General features: G+C 43.0%; 1 protein-coding gene across 3 annotated transcripts in view; it reads right to left on the bottom strand.

The window, feature by feature from the left end:
• LOC106565727 (contactin-4) overlaps positions 1-21,196 on the bottom strand; it is a 254,653-nt gene that overhangs the window by 28,284 nt on the left and 205,173 nt on the right. For all 3 annotated transcript variants that reach the window (XM_014133150.2, XM_014133149.2, XM_014133151.2), the window contains exon 12: positions 7,563-7,690. In XM_014133150.2, coding sequence (XP_013988625.1) covers positions 7,563-7,690 — 128 coding nt within the window. The remainder of the gene's footprint in view (positions 1-7,562; positions 7,691-21,196) is intronic.

Genomic DNA, 21,196 nt, shown 5'->3' with positions numbered 1-21,196 from the left:
CGCCCCTCATTTGCCGGGCGAAAGTAAGCATCCAGCCAGGACGGGTTGTGTCAGCTCTACGCTCGAGACTTCGAGTGCGCCTCCACGGCCCAGTATATCCTGTGCCTGCCCCACGCACCCGGCCTCCAGTGAGTCTCTCCAGCCTGGTACGCCCTGTGGCAGCTCCACGCACCAGGCTGTCAGTACATCTCCTCAGTCCGGTGAGACCCGTTCCGGCTCCACATATGAAGCCTCCAGTGATGATCCATGGTCCGATGCCTCCAGTGATGATCCATGGCACGAAGCCTCCAGTGATGATCCATGGCCCGGAGCCTGTAGGGATAATCCATGGCAAGACGCCTGTAGGGATGATTCATGGCTCGGAGCCTGTAGGGATGATCCATGGCACGAAGCCTCCAGTGATAATCCATGGCCCGGAGCCTCCAGTGATGATCCATGGCACAAAGCCTCCAGTGACGATCCATGGCGAGGAGCCTGCAGTGACGAAGAACGTGAAGTTCGTTTTTCCTTCGTTTGTTATTCTGTTTAGTGTTCTGAGTATAAATAAAAATGTATCATGAGCACTTACCACGCTGCACCTTGGTCTCCTCTCTATGACGATCGTCACAGAGCATATTATATTTCAAAACTCGAGCTTTGATAACAAAATTGATCAGTTGGTGTAGCACTTGTGAGGCACAGCTGTGCATACATTTTAATAATTAGAAAATAATTTGCTTTTTGGTGCTTTTTGGTGCTTTCAAGACAACTGAGAACTCTGTAAAAAGAGGTCAAATCCTGACGTCATTGATCTTCGGGTTGGAAAGTCAGAGCTCTGGAAAGATGCCCGAACTTTCAAAATGATTTTTCCCAGTCGCTCTCGTTTTCTTCCCCCTGAGTTCCCAGTTGTAATGAACGCACTGAAATCTGAGATTTCCGAGTTCCCAGTTGTTTTGAACACAGCATTATTCTCAGTAAAGCGAGGGAGAGAGTAGCAGACGGTCCACCTCTCATGATCCCTGCTCTCCCCTTCCTTTCCTCCGGTGAGACTGACCAGAGCGAGGGGACACCATCTTCTACCTGATGGCGAAACTCAAGTCGCACCGCATCTGCCTCATGCACAAATTCATGTTGTTCCTTTGACCAGAGAAAGTGAAATATTAACTGATATTATAATTCACACGACAAGCTGCTAATAATAATACAAACGCAGGGCTATCGATACACTTGGCTACTCATTCATTGCAGATGCAGCGCAAGTGGAAGTTGGGAGAAGCACATTTAGTTTTGTAATAGTGTTGAATTAAAACAGTGTTGACAGTTCTGAATAAAAACTTAGACACGAACTCACTCAAAAACAACAGCTCTTTGCTGTATTCTTTGTAAGTCTCTCATCATGGTTTTAAAAGTCATGAAATCTCACGTAGGGTAGTGTCAAATTTCACTGTTGCATAGTCGTGGAAGCTGTTGGAACAGTGAATCGAGCTACCCGATCTTCCTGTCCGCCGGGTAGGCGGAGTATGTATTTTTAGACAAATTAAATTGTTCAAAAGGGGAACACTTTGCCTACCCAGTGCACATGGCTTCTGAATCAAGTGGTTGACTGGATGTTGTAGTTCTCCCATGTCACCCCACTCCTCTGCACATTCCACTGCCTTCCAGTCGAAGTATGAATCCACTACAAGACCATGGTACTTGCCTACAGAGCAGCAAGAAGAGCTGCCCCTCCCTACCTTCAGGCTATGATCAAACCCTACACCCCGACCCGAGCACTCCATTCTGCCACCTCTGGTCTCTTGTGAACCAACACTCACACTTGACTCCCCCCCTCCCCCCCCTTTACTAGCTCTGACTTTGCTGAAAGCTACTTTATGGCGGAAAAATTTACTGAATATGAATGTGATATGTGTTTGTCCCACCTAGCTACAGTATCTTAAGATGAATGCAACTGTACATGGCTCTGGATAAGAGCTTCTGCTAAATGACAAATATAAAGGTAAAATGTATCAGGACACCTCACTTATGCAGTTACAATCTACAGTATAGGATAAGCTGTTTTCAATACAACAATATCAATCATGAAATAATTGCACATATGAGATTTGTTAGAGGCCACAAAAGGTGACCGACCAGTGTTTCTATGGCAACCATTTTGCAATGATAAAACGCAAGGGAATTCCAAAAGGTATTTCAACTGAGCACCTTACTTTTAACTCTGCATTTCAAAGGACTTTGGAGATCGCTTAGTTTTAGAGGGAGGAAAATTCAATGGGATTGAACCCTTGAACAAACATGACATAGTACTCCACAGCAGCGACTTTGTCTTCTATGCTACTGTAACATTACACTTTAAAGCGAGACAAAACATATAGCATTTCTCATTGCACTGTCACATGCTGTTACGCTCGTCGTTTGAATGAGGAGACCAAGGTGCAGCGTGGTCTCCTCATTTAAACGACGAGCGTAACAGAAGATCCCACCACAAACGGACCAAGCAGTGTGGTCGGGAGGAGAGCACACGACGGAAACCCGAGAGGCAGCCCCCAAAACATTTTTTGGGGGGGGGCAGATGATGTGGGCGTGCTGACGGGTGAGTCCTAGACCGAGGAGGAATTCTTATATCGTTTGAGCGAGGAGTGGTTGGCAGTGGAGAGGGACGAAAGAGCTTGGAGGGGTTGGAGTCTGGAGCAAGACAGTCGCTTTGAGGAGCGTGTGACCCTTCAGGCACCATGTTTTGCGGAGATACGCAATGTGTCTCCAGTGCGCATCCACAGCCCGGTGCGTTCTGTGCCAGCTCCTCGCACTTGCCGTGCGAAAGTGAGCATCCAGCCGGGACGGGTTGTGCCGGCTCAGCGCTCCTGGTCTCCAGTACGCCTCCTCGGTCCAGGATATCCTGCGCGGGCTCTACTCACTGTGTCGCCAGTGCGCCTTCAGAGCCCAGTGCATCCTGTGCCAGCGTCCCGCACTTGCCAGGCTTAAGTGAGCATCCAGCCAGGACGGGTTGTGCCAGCTCTATGCTCCAGACCTCCAGTGCGCCTCCACGGCCCAGTATATCCTGTGCCAGCTCCGCGCACCCGGTCTCCAGTGCGTCTCCCCAGCCCGGTACGACCTGTGCCTGCTCCACGCACCTGGCCTCCAGTGCGTCTCTCCAGCCTGGTACGCCCTGTGCCTGCTCCACGCACCCAGTCTCCAGTGCGTCTCCCCAGCCTGGTACGCCCTGTGCCGGCTCCACGCACCAAGCCTCCAGTGGTGATCCATGGCCCGAAGCCTCCAGTGATGATCCATGGCCCGAAGCCTCCTGTGGTGATCCATGGCACGAAGCCTCCAGTGGTGATCCATGGCACGAAGCCTCCAGTGGTGATCCATGACTCGAAGCCTCCGGTGATGATCCATGGCACGAAGCCTCTGGTGATGATCCATGGCCCGAAGCCTCCGGTGATGATCCATGGCACGAAGCCTCCGGTGATGATCCATGGCACGAAGCCTCCGGTGATGATCCATGGCACGAAGCCTCCGGTGATGATCCATGGCTCGAAGCCTCCGGTGATGATCCATGGCCCGAAGCCTCCGGTGATGATCCATGGCCCGAAGCCTCCGGTGACGAGCCAAGGTCCGGAGTCTCCAGCTACGGTCTGCAGTCCAGAGCCTCCAGCGACGGTCTGCAGTCCAGAGCCTCCAGCGACGGTCCGCAGTCCAGAGCCTCCAGCGACGGTCCCCAGTCCGGAGCCTGCAGCGACGGTCCCCAGTCCGGAGCCTGCAGCAACGGTCCCCAGTCCGGAGCCTGCAGCGACGGTCCCCAGTCCGGAGCCTGCAGAGACGGTCCCCAGTGCGGAGCCTCCAGCGAGGGCTCCCAGTCAGGAGCCCCCAGTGAGGGTTCCCAGGCCAGAGCCTCCGGCGACGATCGGTGGTTCGGCTCCTCCAGCAGTGATCTACGGTCCAGAGTCCGTGACGACGATCTACGGTCCGGAGTCCGCGACAACGATCTATGGTCCGGAGTCCCTGGCGACAGTCCCCGCACCAGAGGCGCCACCGGAGTGGGGGGAGCCTCAAGTGGAGCGGGGTCTGCGTTCCGCACCGGAGCCTCCACCGAGATGAGATGCCCACCCGGACCCTCCCCTATAGGTTCAGGTTTGCGGCCAGAGTCCGCACCTTTGGGGGGGGGGGGGTACTGTCACGCCTTGACCTTAGAGAGTCTGTTTTATTCTCTATTTGGTTAGGTCAGGGTGTGACTTGGGTGGGCAAAGCTATGTTTATATTTCTTTGTTGGCCTAGTATGGTCCCAATCAGAGGCAGCTGTTTATCGTTGTCTCTGATTGGGGATCATACTTAGGCAGCCCTTTTTCCCACCTGAGATTGTGGGATCTTGTTTTTGCATTGTGCTGTCTAGCCCTGCAGAACATTATGTTCGGTTTTGCATTTTCTTGTTTTGTTGGTGTTCATTATTAAAAGAAAATGACGTACGCCTACCACACTGCACCTTGGTCTCCTCGACGAGCGTAACACATGCGTTAAAAGCCTCTCTGTATTATTGAGATATCAAGACTCATCCCATCTCCTAGTGTCTTCAATAGTACCATTCAGGATCAGCAATATACTGAGCTGACGTCAAGGGGTGGGAAAGTGTTTTACCATTCGTTTTCATTGAATAATGAAATCATTTGTCTTTCACTCAGACCATCCGATTTCTGCCTCAGCATCACGTTCAAATGTTTAAATAACCCCCAACGTTCAATCTCAAATAAGAAGAAATACAGTTGAAGTCGGAAATTTACATAAACCTTAGACAAATACATTTTAAATCAGTTTCACAATTCCTGACATTTAATCCTGGTAAAAATCCCCTGATTTAGGTCAGTTAGGATCACCACTTTATTTTAAGAATGTGAAATGTCAGACTAATAGCAGAGAGAATGATTTATATCAGCTTTTATTTCTTTCATCAGTGGGTCAGAAGTTTACATACACTCAATTAGTATTTAGTAGCATTGCCTTTAAATTGTTTGTAAACAATTGTTGGAAAAATTACTTGTGTCATGCACAAAGTAGATGCCCTAACCGACTTGCCAAAACTATAGTTTGTTAACAAGAAATTTGTGGCGTGGTTGAAAAACGAGTTTTAACCTGTTATGGCTAGGGGGCAGTATTTTCACGGCTGGATAAAAAAACGTACCCGATTTAATCTGGTTACTACTCCTGCCCAGTAACTAGAATATGCATATAATTATTGGCTTTGGATAGAAAACACTCCAAAGTTTCTAAAACTGTTTGAATGGTGTCTGTGAGTATAACAGAACTCAAATGGCAGGTCAAAACCTGAGAGATTCCTTTACAGGAAGTGGCCTGTCTGACCATTTCTTGAACTTCTTTGCCATCTCTATCTTTTACAAAGGATCTCTGCTCTAACGTGACACTTCCTACGTCTTCCATGGGCGCTCAGAGCCCGGGAAAAACCTGAATGTCGTCATCCCAGCCCCAGGCTGAAACACATTATCGCCTTTCTCAAGTGGCCGATCAAGGGACTGTGGGCTTAGGCACATGCCCTGGCCGCCCCCGTCTTTGTGATTTTTCCTCTGTTTGCCGAAAAGGAGATTCCCGGTCGGAATATTATCGCTTTTTTACGAGATAAATTGCATAAAAATGTATTTAAAACAGCGGTTGACATGCTTCGAAGTACGGTAATGGAATATTTTGAAATTTTTTGTCACGAATTGCGCCATGCGCACGACCCTGATTTACCATTTCGGATAGTGTCTGGGACGCACGAACAAAACACCGCTATTCGGATATAACGATGGATTATTTTGGACCAAACCAACATTTGTTATTGAAGTAGCAGTCCTGGGAGTGCATTCTGACGAAGACAACAAAAGGTAATCAAACTTTTATAATAGTAAATCTGATTTTGGTGAAGGCTAAACTTGCCGGGTGTCTAAATAGCTAGCCCATGATGGCTGGGCTATGTACTTAGAATATAGCAAAATGTGCTTTCACCAAAAAGCTATTTTAAAATCGGACATATCGAGTGCATAGAGGAGTTCTGTATCTATAATTCTTAAAATAATTGTTATGCTTTTTGTGAACGTTTATCGTGAGTAATTTAGTAAATTGTTAGTAAATTCCCCGGAAGTTTGCGGGGGGGATGCTAGTTGTGAACGTCACATGCTAATGTAAAAAGCTGTTTTTTGATATAAATATGAACTTGATTGAACAAAACATGCATGTATTGTATAACATAATGTCCTAGGTGTGTCATCTGATGAAGATCATCAAAGGTTAGTGCTGCATTTAGCTGTCTTCTGGGTTTTTGTGACATTATATGCTAGCTTGAAAAATGGGTGTCTGATTATTTCTGGCTGGGTAGTCTGCTGACATAATCTAATGTTTTGCTTTCGCTGTAAAGCCTTTTTGAAATCGGACAGTGTGGTTAGATAAAGGAGAGTCTTGTCTTTAAAATGCTGTGAAATAGTCATATGTTTGTAAAATTGAAGTTTTTGTATTTTTGAGGAATTTGTAATTCGCGCCACGCCTATCATTGGATATTGGAGCAGGTGTTCCGCTAGCGGAACGTCTAGATGTAAGAGGTTAATGATTCCATCCTAAGTGTATGTAAACTTCCGACTTCAACTGTATGTGTAAATGCATCTGAAAATGGAGGCGGTGCTGGCAAATTGTCAATTTTCTGCCAGTTAAAAAAGGTTGCAACCCTACTTTCCAATTCCAACCTAAATAAATACAATGAGACAGAAAGACCTACATCATAATAAAGATACAGCTGGCTGTCATTAAAACTTGTTTTATTCCAATAATCAATTGTAATATTAATGTACAATGAGATCAACATCAGACCATTTGGACTGTGAATCAGACCTAACTGACAACTTTTTATCCTTGGGAACAAAGCAGTGGAAAGGGGGATTAATAGCAAAAACATTATAGACAAGCAAAGCAATCATATCACGACCCAACTGAACCAGACCAGACTTCTTAAAAAAATAGGTCATATTAGGGTTAAAGCTCACACAAAAAAACGAAGAAAAAAAGATCAGCAATACTCCAAGTGATGAAAAACAGGTGAGAATACCACTGCCTCCTTACAGCAGCAGGACATAAAAAACAGAAGCATGCACAAAACAAAGCCTCCCAATTCACAACACCTTACACCCGTCTCTCATTCATTTTTAATGAAGTATAATAAGTTCCAGCAACAGAGCAGAAACCCGATCTTCAGTCCCGCAGGGTGACTCCTACAGATGATCTCACAAACACTACTCTCCTTTTAATCCCTTCTACTCTTTCTTTATACTGTACCAAGAACCTGTTTGGTCTGAAGATCTGGAGACAGTGCAACCTCCAAGTCTGTTTCTTAATGAGCGCTCAGTGCAAAAACCCATTGAAGTCATCATTCATGTTTAGAGGAGAAAAGATTAGGGACGGTAATCATCTCATCTCAGAACCCAGAACCACATCTCCTGTGAACAGTCTGTCGCAAGAGAGGTTCACTAGTTGCATCCTATGAGAAATCACAACCTTATTTAAAGGCTCCATAAGCCCATACAGTATAATATAATGACAAATAGGCTTACCTTTGACCATGAGAGTCCCGGAGCTGCTTGCCACTCCAAACTGGTTTCTTGCCACACACGTGTAAAGGCCTGCATCTGGTCTGGTTGAATTCTGTATCCGGAGGTTTCCGTTATCCAGAATGGAAACTCTGCAAGCAGAAAAAGCAGAACGATTATGTAACAGATAAATGTTTTGTTCATTGCATTACCACATTTCTTTCCCACTTGTATTGCAGTCTGTGAATTGGTCAATTTTTTTAAGTACACTTTTTGCATTGTCCGTCATGCATGGGCATTCCTCAGAGAGAAAGGCAATTAGTCTAGCAATGCAATATCTTCAGAAATGGTATAGCAATAGCATTGGTTTGATTTGCTTCTTTCTATTCGAATAGGTGTTAGATAAACATACATTTGAAGTCGGAAGTTTACATACACCTTAGCCAAATACATTTAAACTCAGTTTTCACAACTCCTGACATTTAATCCTAGTAAAAATTCCCTGTCTTAGGTTAGTTAGGATCACCACTTTATTTTAAGAATGTGAAATGTCAGAATAATAGTAGAGAGAATGATTTATATCAGCTTTATTTCTTTCATCACATTCCCAGTGGGTTAGAACTTTACATACACTGAATTAGCATTTGGTAGCATTGCCTTTAAATTGTTTAACTTGGGTCAAACGTTTCGGGCAGCCTTACACAAGCTTCCCACAATAAGTTGGGTGAATTTTGGCCCATTCCTCCTGACAGAGCTGGTGTAACTGAGTCAGGTTTGTAGGCCTCCTTGCTCGCACACACCTTTTCAGTTCTGCCCACACATTTTCTATAGGATTGAGGTCAGGGCTTTGTGATGGCCACTCCCATACCTTGACTTTGTCCTTAAGCCATTTTGCCACAACTTTGGAAGTATGCTTGGGGCCTTTGTCTATTTGGAAGACCCGTTTTCGACCAAGCTTCAACTTCCTGACTGATGTCTTGAGATATTGCTTCAATATATTCACATAATTTTCCTTTGTTAAGATGCCATCTATTTTGTGAAGTGCACCAGTCCCTCCTGCAGCAAAGCACCCCCACATGATTCTGCCACTCCCGTGCTTCACGGTTGGGATGGTGTTCTTCGGCTTGCAAGCCTCCCCCTTTTTCCTCCAAACATAACGATAGTCATTATGGCCAAAAAGTTATATTTTTGTTTCATCTTTGTCCCCATGTGAAGTTGCAAATTGTAGTCTCGCTTTTTTATGGCGGTTTTGGAGCAGTGGCTTCTTGCTAAGCGGCCTTTCAGGTTATGTCGATATAGGACTCATTTTACTGCGGATATAGATACTTTTGTACCCATTTCCTCCAGCATCTTCACAAGGTCCTTTGCTGTTGTTCTCGGATTGATTTGGACTTTTCGCACCAAAGTACGTTCATCTCTAGGAGACAGAATCCGTCTCCTTCCTGAGCGGTATGACGGCTGCGTGGTCTCATGGTGTTCATACAATCGTACCTTCAGGCGTTTGGAAATTTCTCCCAAGGATGAACCAGACTTGTGGAGGTCTACACATTTTTTCTGAGGTCTTGGCTGATTTCTTTTGATTTTCCCATGATGTCAAGCAAAGAGGCACTGAGTTTGAAGGTAGGCCTTGAAATACATACACAGGTACACCTCCAATTGACTCAAATTATGTAAATTAGCCTATCAGAAGCTTCTAAAGCCATGACATCATTTTCTGGAATTTTCCAAGATGTTTAACCTGTTGGGTCTAGGGGGCAGCATTTGCACGTCTGGATAAAAAAAATGTACCCGATTTAATCTGGTTACTAATCCTACCCAGTAACTAGAATATGCATATACTTATTATATATGGATAGAAAACACTCTAAAGTTTCCAAAACTGTTTGAATGGTGTCTGTGAGTATAACAGAACTCATTTGGCAGGCAAAACCCTGAGACATTTTCTGACAGGAAGTGGATAACTGATGTGTTGTATTGACTTTAAACCTATCCCATTGAAAAACACAGGGGTTTAGGAATATTTTGGCACTTCCTATTGCTTCCACTAGATGTCACCAGCCTTTACAAAGTGTTTTGAGTCTTCTGGAGGGAGATCTGACCGAACAAGAGCCATGGAACGGTGATGTCCCATTAGACACCTGGCGCGCTACTTCATGTTGGGTACCCTCGTTCCAATACGTTATAAAAGACTATGCATTCGTCCACCTTGAATATTATTCATGTTCTGGTTAAAAAAGGCCCTAATGATTTATGCTATACAACGTTTGACATGTTTGAACGAACGGAAATATATTTTTTCCCCTCGTTCATGACGAGAAGTCCGGCTGGCTTACATCATGTGCTAACGAGACGGAGATTTTTGGACATAAATGATGAGCTTTTTTGAACAAAACTACATTCGTTATGGACCTGTGATACCTGGAAGTGACATCTGATGAAGAGAATCAAAGGTAATGGATTATTTACATAGTATTTTCGATTTTAGATCTCCCCAACATGACGTCTAGTCTGTATCGCAACGCGTATTTTTCTGGGCACAGTGCTCAGATTATTGCAAAGTGTGATTTCCCAGTAAGGTTATTTTTAAATCTGGCAAGTTGATTGCGTTCAAAAGATGTAAATCTATAATTCTTTAAATGACAATATAATATTTTACCAATGTTTTCTAATTTTAATTATTTAATTTGTGACGCTGACTTGACTGCCGGTTATTGGAGGGAAACGATTTCCTCAACATCAATGCCATAGTAAAACGCTGTTTTTGGATATAAATATCAACTTGATAGAACTAAAAATGCATGCATTGTCTAACATAATGTCCTAGGAGTGTCATCTGATGGAGATTGTAAAAGGTTAGTGTATCATTTTAGCTGGTTTTATGGTTTTGGTGACCCTGTCTTTGACTTGACAAAACATTACACACAACTCTTGTAAATGTACTGTCCTAACATACTCTAAATTTATGCTTTCGCCGTAAAACCTTTTTGAAATCGTAAAACGTGGTTAGATTAAGGAGATGTTTATCTTTCAAATGGTGTAACATAGTTGTATTTTTGAAAAATTTGAATTTTGACATTTATTTGGATTCAAATTTGCCGCTCTTGAAATGCACCTGCTGTTGATGGAGTGCACCACGGGTGGCACGCTAGCGTCCCACCTAGCCCCAAGAGGTTAAAGGCACAGTCAACTTAGTGTATGTAAACTTCTGACCCACTGGAATTGTGACATAGTGAATGATAAGTGAAATAATCTGTCTGTAAACAATTGTTGGAAAAATTACTTGTGCCATGCACAAAGTAGATGTCCTAACCGACTTGCCAAAACTATAGTTTGTTAACAAGAAAGTGGTTGAAAAACAAGTGGTTGAAAAACAAGTTTTAATGACTCCAACCTAAGTGTATGTAAACTTCCGACTTCAACTGTAAATATCTATATCATGCATTGACTGGAAATTACATTATTTAAATGTAAATATATAATCATTAAATATATCATAATTGTTCTCTCCGGCTGGAGCAGCCTACTACTTTTAATTAACCAATACATTAAATCAAATCAATCATCAATAAACTCCTACTATTGGTCTTCTTGTATGTCCAGGTGCCACTCAAAGAAATTATCAAAACTACGAATAAGACAATTGGTGACTGAGAAAGTTCTCAAACATTTCTAATTGTGCTTTGTTCTTTTATAAGTGATAAAATGAGACAATGTGTTCAAACAGCTGATTAATGACTTCATATGACCGGAAGACATCCAGGAACTGGCCAACACTAGTCACTTTAAACAATGTTACTTTAAATAATGCCACTTTAATAATGTTTACATATCTTACATTACTCATATCACATGTATATACTGTATTTCATACCGTCTACTGCACCTTGTCTATGCCGCTCAGCCATCGCTCAATCATATAGTTACATGTACACATTCTCATTCACCCCTTTAGATTTGTGTGTATTAGGTAGTTGTTGGGGAATTGTTATATTACTTGTTAGATATTACTGCACTGTCGGAACTAGAAGCACAAGCATTTCGCTACACTCACATTAACATCTGATAACCATGTGTATGTGACCAATAAAATTTGATTTGAACAATCACTTCATATTTGTACGGCCTTTACACAATGACCACTTGTACTACGAATGGTTAATGATTCTTAACCAAACTCCACATTTTCCTAAATAAGAGGCAACAAAAATTAAATAGTGACCTTGGAAGCAGGGCAGTGTCGGAAAAATGGGAAGACCAATTTATTAAACTGTGGTGGATTCTAATTATCTGAAACTCTGCTGAATCTGCAAACTGAATATAAAAAAACATGGTCCCTATTGTAAAGCAGAGAAGAAAAATGGTATGTGGTCTTTGCATTGTGATCTGCTGTGTTTTACAAGAAACTGTCATTCACAGCTCTGTGTAATAGCAGGTCATGTATTAGAACTGTGGAAATTGCTCAGTTAGTGAAGCCTCTTTTCTAAGATGCTCTGATTACATGAGGTGAAATATGTTTTGAATTTGTGTTGATAAACACCACACTCAAATTTTAGTTTCAACCTATTTAAAGTAAAAAGATTAAGGCAAGAAACACTAAAATAACCTGCTTTGAATTTAGATAATACTTATCTTAATGACTGAATGTGTTTGTGACTCACCCTGACTACTTCACCTGACAAAGCACTTTAAATGACCCATTATATTGTTAATTTACTATAATCAAGTGAGAGAATCACTATCTGATCTATACGCTCTATATTGGACAGGTGAAGAAGGACATACACATGACAAAAGTAAAAGTACTGCAGCAGTCACAGCACTACCATACATTGTATTTTATTCATACAGCACCTCATTGTTCAGTTGAAAGAACTGAACAATGAGGTTGCTAAAATTAGAAGTGTCTTAGTGGCTGGTCTAGGAAGATGCCCTGATCTTTGGATAGCTGTTTCAAGAAAAAGAACAATTGTAGTGCACATCAACGTTGGTATAGTTCTGGTAAACAAAGAGACTGAGTAAATAGGGCAACAACACATTGTTTTAACTAGATCAAGCGCCGACCTGATTTAAGACTACATCTCCAGCACATGGCTCACAGTAATGCCTCATATAACTCAATACCTGCATTTGTGTGCTTGGCTCTATATATTTCCACAATCCCCTTATCCCCTGGGACAAAGGGACAATAATGTGACTTGTGCATATTCTGAGAGAAGCTCTACAGAGAGAATACAAGTGGGACTATACACAAACACTATGCCTCATAGTATGCCTCTCTTACTGCAAGATAAATCTCTTGACGGACTCTCTCCATGGTCACACACTGAAATGTCTGTACACTGTGTCCTTACCGCTTGTTATCAGACTGACTCATTGACTGACATTACATGAATGGGAAAGGAATTATTAGTAGACCTTGAAGTTGGCTTTGAAGCTGGTGTTAGAGGAGCTGAGGTAAACTACAAGTCAAGTAAGGGAAGTCTTCCAATTGTACTCCTCCTCTCCCTCGTGAATCAAACTCTAGATAACATGTCTGTCTGATCTGCCCACGGTCTCAGCAGAGCCTTCCTCCCTTCCAACCTTCCGCCCTGAATGAGAGAATGCTGCGGAGGAGGATGTATCAATAATTCACAGGTGAGATGAACACAAGTGCTACTCTTTTCATCTCAGCCTCACACAAAGTTAATGGCTGCCGTTATAAACCTTTCCGAAGAAGAGAGACAATTATTCCCAACAAGATGGGAAAAGCCCCCAAAAACTACTCATGTTATAAAAACAATACAAACAAAAATCCTGTATTGGGGAAGTAACTGGGAAAGAGACTGGACAGTGTTTATCTTTAATGTCCTGTAAGAAGATGAAAGACAAATCACATCAGTCGCAGAAAAACCATTGCTCCTACTACTGTTTAGTGCAAATTGCCGGAAACTGTAACTATGGTCCAAAGTAAAAAAAAAAAACACTTCCTCTTGTTTTCTTTTCTGACATTCTCTTTGAGACATCACCGCAACGACTGAAGACTATATTACGGTCCGTGAGACAGAAGCTTTCAGCTTACAGTACTTGTAAATCAAGCTTTGTTTTTACTACCTCCAAATTCAAGGACATTTTACATTTACATTTTTGTCATTTAGCAGACGGTCTTATCCAGAGTGAATTACAGAGGCAATTTGAGTTAAGTGCCTTGCTCAAGGGCACCGGCTGATTTTTCACCTAGTCGGCCACAAGGACATTGGTCTTTGATTTTAGACAAACAGCAATTTGATGTGGACAATTGTCTGTACTGTACATTTTTTTTACTTTTACTGAAAAGCACAGATGTATTGTGCAAAGGAAGTGCTTGTCACGTCCTGACCAGTAAAGGGGTTATTTGTTATTATAGGTTGGTCAGGACGTGGCAGGGGGTATTTGTTTTATATGGTTTTGAGTGTGTGTTTATGTAGAGGGGCGTTTTATTTATGTTTCCGGGGTTTTTGGTTTAGTTCTATGTTGTACAGTTCTATGTCTGTTTCTAGGGTGTTTATTTCTATGTTTAGTATTTAGGATTGGGGGCCTTCAATTGGAGGCAGCTGGTTATCGTTGCCTCTGATTGAGGGTCCTATTATTAGGAGTTTGTTTGTTTTGGGGATTGTGGGAGATTGTTCTTTGTATTGCTGTGTGAGCCTACAAGACTGTTTGTCGTTCGTTTCATAGTTTTCTTGTTTTGTTTCGTGTTTAATAAAAATGAGCATTCACATACCCGCTGCGCCTTGGTCCATCCATTACGACGACCGTGACAGTGCTAGAATGCTAGATGTGTGTTGGATGATTTCATGACAAAACCATTTACCAGAAATTATTAAAAATGATGGTGGCAGCACTACACTGAAATGAAGAGAGTGTTTCATGTTGGGTTTGATGCACACAAACAGATAGAATTGCTGATGATGTCAATATTGGCATAACAGAAATACAACGATTTACCCCAATGTCCTAATAGGTGCATATATGAAGGTAGCATTGGTAAACACCACCATTCACAAATACACAAACACACCCTCTCCTTCTGAGAGCCTGATTGGACGGGTGACTGCATGGTCTCTGTGTGCTCTTCATTAGCAGAGTAAATAAAACAGGACTGTGAAAATTGGGGTTAAGATTCTATCAGTAGAATTACTCAGCCATGAGGCCATGTGAAAAAAGGCTTCACAAAATAATGAACCTCGGCTAAGGCGCGTTACACTCTATGTGTATTGCACCTCTACAATCACTCCTCTAATAATCATTTCTCCCCATCTGGTTTAGTCCAACCACCACTCGAGCCATGCAATTTCCAAACACAAGCCTCATCCAGCATTCATCCGGCACATTAAATAGTATTTCAGGGCATGGGTTTCACTGTGTCTGCCACTATAGCTGTGTACACCCTGTATTTAGTTTACAGATAAGGAGAGATATGCATTAAAGTATGTTGCTTGTACTGGTCCACGCTGACCTACCTGCAGGTGGTGTTGGTAATCATGATCGTATCAAAGCGTCAGTGGTAGTAACACTGCTCCAGGGGAGAATAGGAAAGGCTCAGATGAGGTGTCTACAGGGGCAAAGGCTAGGTCACCCTATCCTCTGAACGAGACAAAAGGTTGGACCCAACTCTGAAGTGTACGGAGGGAAAAGTCTGACATCCCAAGATAAACGGACAGTCTGTCTCTCCCCAGGTTCCCCACAGAGCTCTGTGTTTGAGAGGACAGACACTTAAATCAAGTCAAGCTGTACAGATTTGACAAAGCAAAACCACAGCTGGAGTGTATGATGCAGAATGCACTATGTAGCTCATCTGAATGGGGAAGGTTCTGAGAAGTCTATTTTCACAGTTCCATCAAGACAAATCCGGAGTGCGTTCCACTGCTTCCCATGTTGTCAACCCCAAGGTTAACAGGCATTACAGTCCACAATAATATGTGTGGCAATGAGGTGTTTTTTTATCACTTAGACAACAAACCAATTGCCTGATGTTGCTAAAATAGGGACACCTGAGCATTTTTCTGGGTCAATTCTCCAGTAGCACTGTAATTGATATAGATGTTTGCCTTACGCAGGATTGTCCCAATACCTTTTAGCTTGTCACATGCATTATTAGTTCTACCAAATTATTCAGGAATTTATGTTTTTATGATAGAAAGTGAACTCGAACGTCACTCAAACTTCAAAGCCTACACATTTCTTAAATAGAAGAAAGTTGGAATTGTTGTTCACCGAATGCACTAATTATCAACAATAATGATGTGATGAACAGAGCAGTACGTCATGAAGAGTGATGCTGAGAATAACAGCCATGAATAAAACACAATGCTTGGAAGTGCCTCAAGCCACTGTTAAAAGGCCTACCCTATAGAGATCCTTTGCCTACGTCAATCAGAGTAGAATAACAGTATGAGGAGTGCATCTGGAGCCAGGGTTACACAGAGCTCTAGCTGAGTGTACACGTCTGACAGAAGGAAGAAGTATGATTGACAGTAAGTAAGGACTCATTTCCCTTGACACAGTACAAATGACTTACCCTGCAACTAGCAGAATGCACTGAGTGGGTCCTTTTTCTTTTTTCAGTTACATTAAAATGGAGGAAGAAAGAAAGAGTGAGAGTTGCAGGCTATACGTTAAATGACATTTCATTTCAGTTTTCACTGGGTTGACCCTTGTCTCCAGGGTACTCTGTAGCATTAAGGTTTCCATGGAAATACACAGCTTTCTGAAAACACAGCCAGGGGACAGCGGTGTTAGCTTGCAAAGGAAGCAATAATCTCTACTTTGTGAAACAAATACACTGCAGTGCCAAACGCTCCCTCTGATACCACCTTCACATAAAAAGAGAAATGACAAGTGATTCCACATGGACCTGACAAACACGTTTTCATGGCTAATGCAACCTAGGCCTGCTATAGTAACATGCCATAATACAAAGGCCTTTCTAAGCTAATACTTTTATACGTTTTGGTATAATCATTGACAATAATTGTTTTATACTATGCCAGCTGGGACATATACGTTATACCAAAAGCATGGGAAATTAAAACACTTTATAGTCAAACTCTACAGAAGAGAAGTACACAGGAAAAACGTTCTTCTACAGCACATACTGTCCCCGGGCATAAAGAGTCTGTTTACTTGTTATCAGACCCCTCCTCATAATGAAACTATACCAATACAATCTGAACGCAAACACTGCGAAGAAACCACCTTCTAAGGACTCTATGAGTTGGAATTAAACGCTGTGCAGAGCGCACTGCTTATTACAGGTAGCTGTCTTAATCAAACCTCCTGATTTAGATTGTCTTAATTCCCGGCTGTGGAACAGGAGAACAGGATGGGATTGTGTGTGTAATTGCATTGGAAGGAGAGGAGTGTATATCTGTCTGGTCCACAGAGGGCCATGTGGATGTGCTGCTACAGCTACATGATCCTTCCTCTAATCACAAATTGCCCTCAGAGTTTATTTCCTTCCACTGATATTCATCTCCTCCTCATGCGCTGGCTGAGGTATCCTTCAGGAATTAAAGAGCACTCACACACGTGTTCCAAAGAAATTGTCGGAGGAACCAAGATGGATTACTTGTGCTGTGCTGGCGGATTCTCTCTTTGAAAAATGATATCAGCAGCAGTCTCTCCCAGATAAAAAATAATCCCAGAGAGGAGAACATGGGACGTGGACAGGTAAAGAGGGTTTTGACCTAATCTCAGCAAACATCTTTAAATTCACTTTTGCTCCAGGTCGAGATTTATTTGGGTTAAGTCGATCAACTCTTTTTGCTTGAGCTTGTTTTACAACCCTTACAAGAAAGGGAACAAGGGTTCAGCTAACTAGATATGGTACAGTTGGTTGAACTAGTGCAAATGATCAGAAATAGCTTGATCATTAAGGGTCAAATCAAATAACTGAAGTATGCGAGCGCACCTCATGTTTATACTTAAACCTTCCACTGACATCAATGAACATGATTTAAGCTAATAAAAATAGTTAATCGATTTTTATACTTATTATACTAGTCTGTAAATATGAAATCATCCGTGATCAATTTGATGTGTGTCTTATTAATTGACTTTTTGGCAAATGAAATCATCAATACACCTGAATCCTCTACACACTAGCACGGCACATCTTGATAGATAAAGCTAAGGTCAGCTGTTAAAATGATTTAAGATACATTTAAGCAGTGATAAAAGCCACAACATAATTTAGGGGAAAATCAAGGCTGTACAGGGGACAGTATGTGTGTGTTAGGTTTGTGGGTGTGTGTCTGTGTTTGCATGTGCTCCTGTCAGTGCGTCCATGCATATGTGTGTGTGCCATTGAACATGTCTGTTTGTGCGTGTGTGTGTACTCCGGCAGAGCTGTAATCCTTGGCCTGTTCTCATCCTCAGGTGGGAGGGCCATTCCCCTTCATGTGACATTCTCAGCCCTGCCAACATCAGACTGACTCTGAAGAGGGAGGCTAACGCTAAATGAGCATGAGCACCATCAGCTGCCCACCCAACCTATCAAGTGGTGTGTCTCCCTTCAAAGTGAGGTAATGAGATACATTTCTTTAGCTACAGAACCTCTCAATATTTCGCTCGGAACATGGCGTGGTGCAGACACCTCCACAGAGATCCAGATCTCCACTTTATCCAAGCAGATGTTCAATTAGAATCAATCAAGGACACTTAATCATGTCTGAGAAATGACTGAGTGCAGAATCGTTGATACTAAGTCAATGTAAGTAAATGCATCACAAGCTTCCTCAGCGGACGCTAATAAAAATGTGCTTATACTTGTTCCACATTTGGTTTCCTTCCTGACATTGATTCATTCTGGAGTGTGTCTGGCATAGCAGATGGGGTGTGTGAATTGGAGTTCACTCTGGCAGACATCATTTATGCGAGAGCCATCTCCATGTCCTCCTTCTTTGCAGGTAGAGATAGCGATGGGTCATAAGCATGGCTACATCTGAGGCCATCTCACTCCCGTCCTTGTCTCCCTCAATACGACGGAGTCAACACCCTGATGCAGAAATTCCTGCTGTGCCTTACTTCCACCACTCAACCCATTATCCACTCTACAGGGATGTAGGGAGTATATTTGCAGTAGAGCCCATTGTATGTTAAACACCCCCATCCAGGCATCAAAGCCTGACAGCCATCAATTACGTGACCAAGAAAGAGTGGGAGGAAACAACAAACTCAGACCAAGTCCTCAGACAGACTAATCACAACGCACTTCTTTAAAGTGAACAAAGCATTCAATATGACTTTGTTCTATACAGTCGGTATGTAGAATAATTACATCTGGCCTTTTATTTAAAAGCCCAAGGGCTATATACGGTATAATAAAGGTCAATGTTATAAGAATAGATTTAAAGTGAGGCTAATTTATAAAAGAAGATGTCATGCAGAGAAGACCTTCTTGAAAGTTAACTTAATTTACTGTATCATTATTCCTTAATTTGATAAACCTGTCTTGTGTTATTCTTAACTGGCACTAACCTCCTTCCATACACAACATTACAACTAATACAGAGCCACAGAACAGATCTCACCATGGCAATAAAAACCCTGTGGATCAAAGCCAATGTATTGCAGCATCGGAGCACACCAAAGCACGCTGCAGTATATCTGTACCACCAACACATCTGAAGTGTCCACTCACATATCAGTCCACAAACTGTTGCCACAAAGTTGGAATCCTCTAGAATTTCATTGTATCCTGTAGCTTTAAGATTTCTCTTTACTGGAACTAAGGGGCCTAGCCTAAACCATGAAAAACATCCCCAGACCATTATTCCTCCTTACAGTTGGCACTGTGCATTGGGGCAGGTAGCGTTCTCCTGGCCTCCGCCAAACTCAGATTAGTCCGTCGGACTGCCAGATGCTGAAGCGTGATTCATCACTCCAGAGAACGCATTTCCATTGCTACAGAGTCCAATGGCGGCAAGCTTCACACCACTTCAGCCGACGCTTGCCATTGAGCATGGTGATCTTAGGCTTGTGTGCAGCTGCTCGGCCATGGAAACCCATTTCATGAAGCTTCCGATGAACAGTTATTGTGCTGACGTTGCTTCCAGAGGCAGTTTGGAACTTTGTAGTGGGTTGTAGTGAGCAAGCCTACCAGACGAGCTAAATGCCTTTTATGCTCGCTTCAAGGCAAGCAATACTGAAGCATGCAGGAGAGCACCAGCTGTTCCGGACGACTGTATGATAATGCTCTCGGTAGCAGACCAACTGGCAAGTGTCTTCACTGACATTTTCAACCTCTCCCTGACCGAGTCTGTAATAACTACAATACCTACCACCATAGTCCCTGTGCCCAAGGAAGCGAAGGTAAACTGCCTAAATGATTACCGGCCGTTGCACTGATGTCGGTAGCCATGAAGTGCTTTCAAAGGCTGGTCATGGCTCACATCAACAGCATCCTCCCGGATACCCTAGACCCACTCCAATTCTCATACCGCCCAAACATATCCACAAGTGACGCAATCTCAATCACACTACTCTTTCCCACCTGGACAAAAGGAACACCTATGTGAGAATGCTGTTCATTGACTACAGCTCAGCGTTCAACACCATAATGCCCACAAAGCTCATCACTAAGCTAAGGACCCTGGGACTAAACACCTCCCTCTGCAACTGGATCCTGGACTTCTTGATGGGCCACCTCCACGTGGTAAGGGTAGGCAACAACATGTCTGCCACGCTGATCCTCGACACTGGGGCCCCTTAGGGGTGCGTGCTCAGTCCCCTGCTGTACTCCCTGTTCACCCACGACTCGTGGCCAAACACGACTCCAACACGATCATTAAGTTTGCTGACGACAACACTGGTAGGCGGTGTCAGAGGAAGGCCCCAAAAATTGTCAAAGAATCCAGTCACCCAAGTCATAGACTGTTTTCTCTGCTACCGCATGGCAAGCGGTACCGAAGCACCAAGTCTAGGACAAAAAAGGCTCCTTAACAGCTTCAACCCCTAAGCCATAAGACTGTAGAACAATTAATCAAATGGCCACCCGGACAATTTCCATTGTCAACCCCCCCTCTTTCTTTTTACACTGCTGCTACTCGCTGTTTATTATCTATGCATAGTCACTTTACCCATACCTACATGAACAAATTACCTCGACTAACCTGTCGGTACCGGTACCCCCTGTATATAGCATCATTATTGTTATTTTATTTTGTTACTTTTTATTATTTTGTACTTTAGTTCATTTGGTAAATATTTTCTTAACTCTTTCTTGAACTGCATTGGTGGTTAAAGGCTTGTAAGTACGCATTTCACGGTAAGGTCTACACCTGTTGTATTCGGCGCATGTGACAAATAAAGTTTGATTTGATTTGCAGGACGCACTACACGCTTCAGCACTCAGCGGCCCCATTCTGTGAGCTTGTGTGGCCTACCACTTTGCGGCTGAGCCGTTGTTGCTCCTATATGTTTCTACTTCACAATAACAACACTTAAAGTTGACTGGGGCAGCTCTAGCAGGGCAGACATTTGATATTCTGACATGTTGGAAAGGTTGGCCTCCAATGACAGTGCCATGTTGAAAGTTACTGAGCTGTACTGCCAATGTTTGTCTATGGAGATTGCATGTCTGTGTGCACAATTTTATACACCTGTCAGCAACAGGTGTGGCTGAAATAGCCCAAATCCAC

The sequence above is a fragment of the Salmo salar genome, chromosome ssa12 (assembly GCF_905237065.1).
Source record: "Salmo salar chromosome ssa12, Ssal_v3.1, whole genome shotgun sequence".
Lineage (NCBI taxonomy): Eukaryota > Metazoa > Chordata > Actinopteri > Salmoniformes > Salmonidae > Salmo > Salmo salar.
The sequence above is the reverse complement of the archived record's forward strand: the minus strand, read 5'-3'. Positions and strand labels throughout refer to the sequence as shown.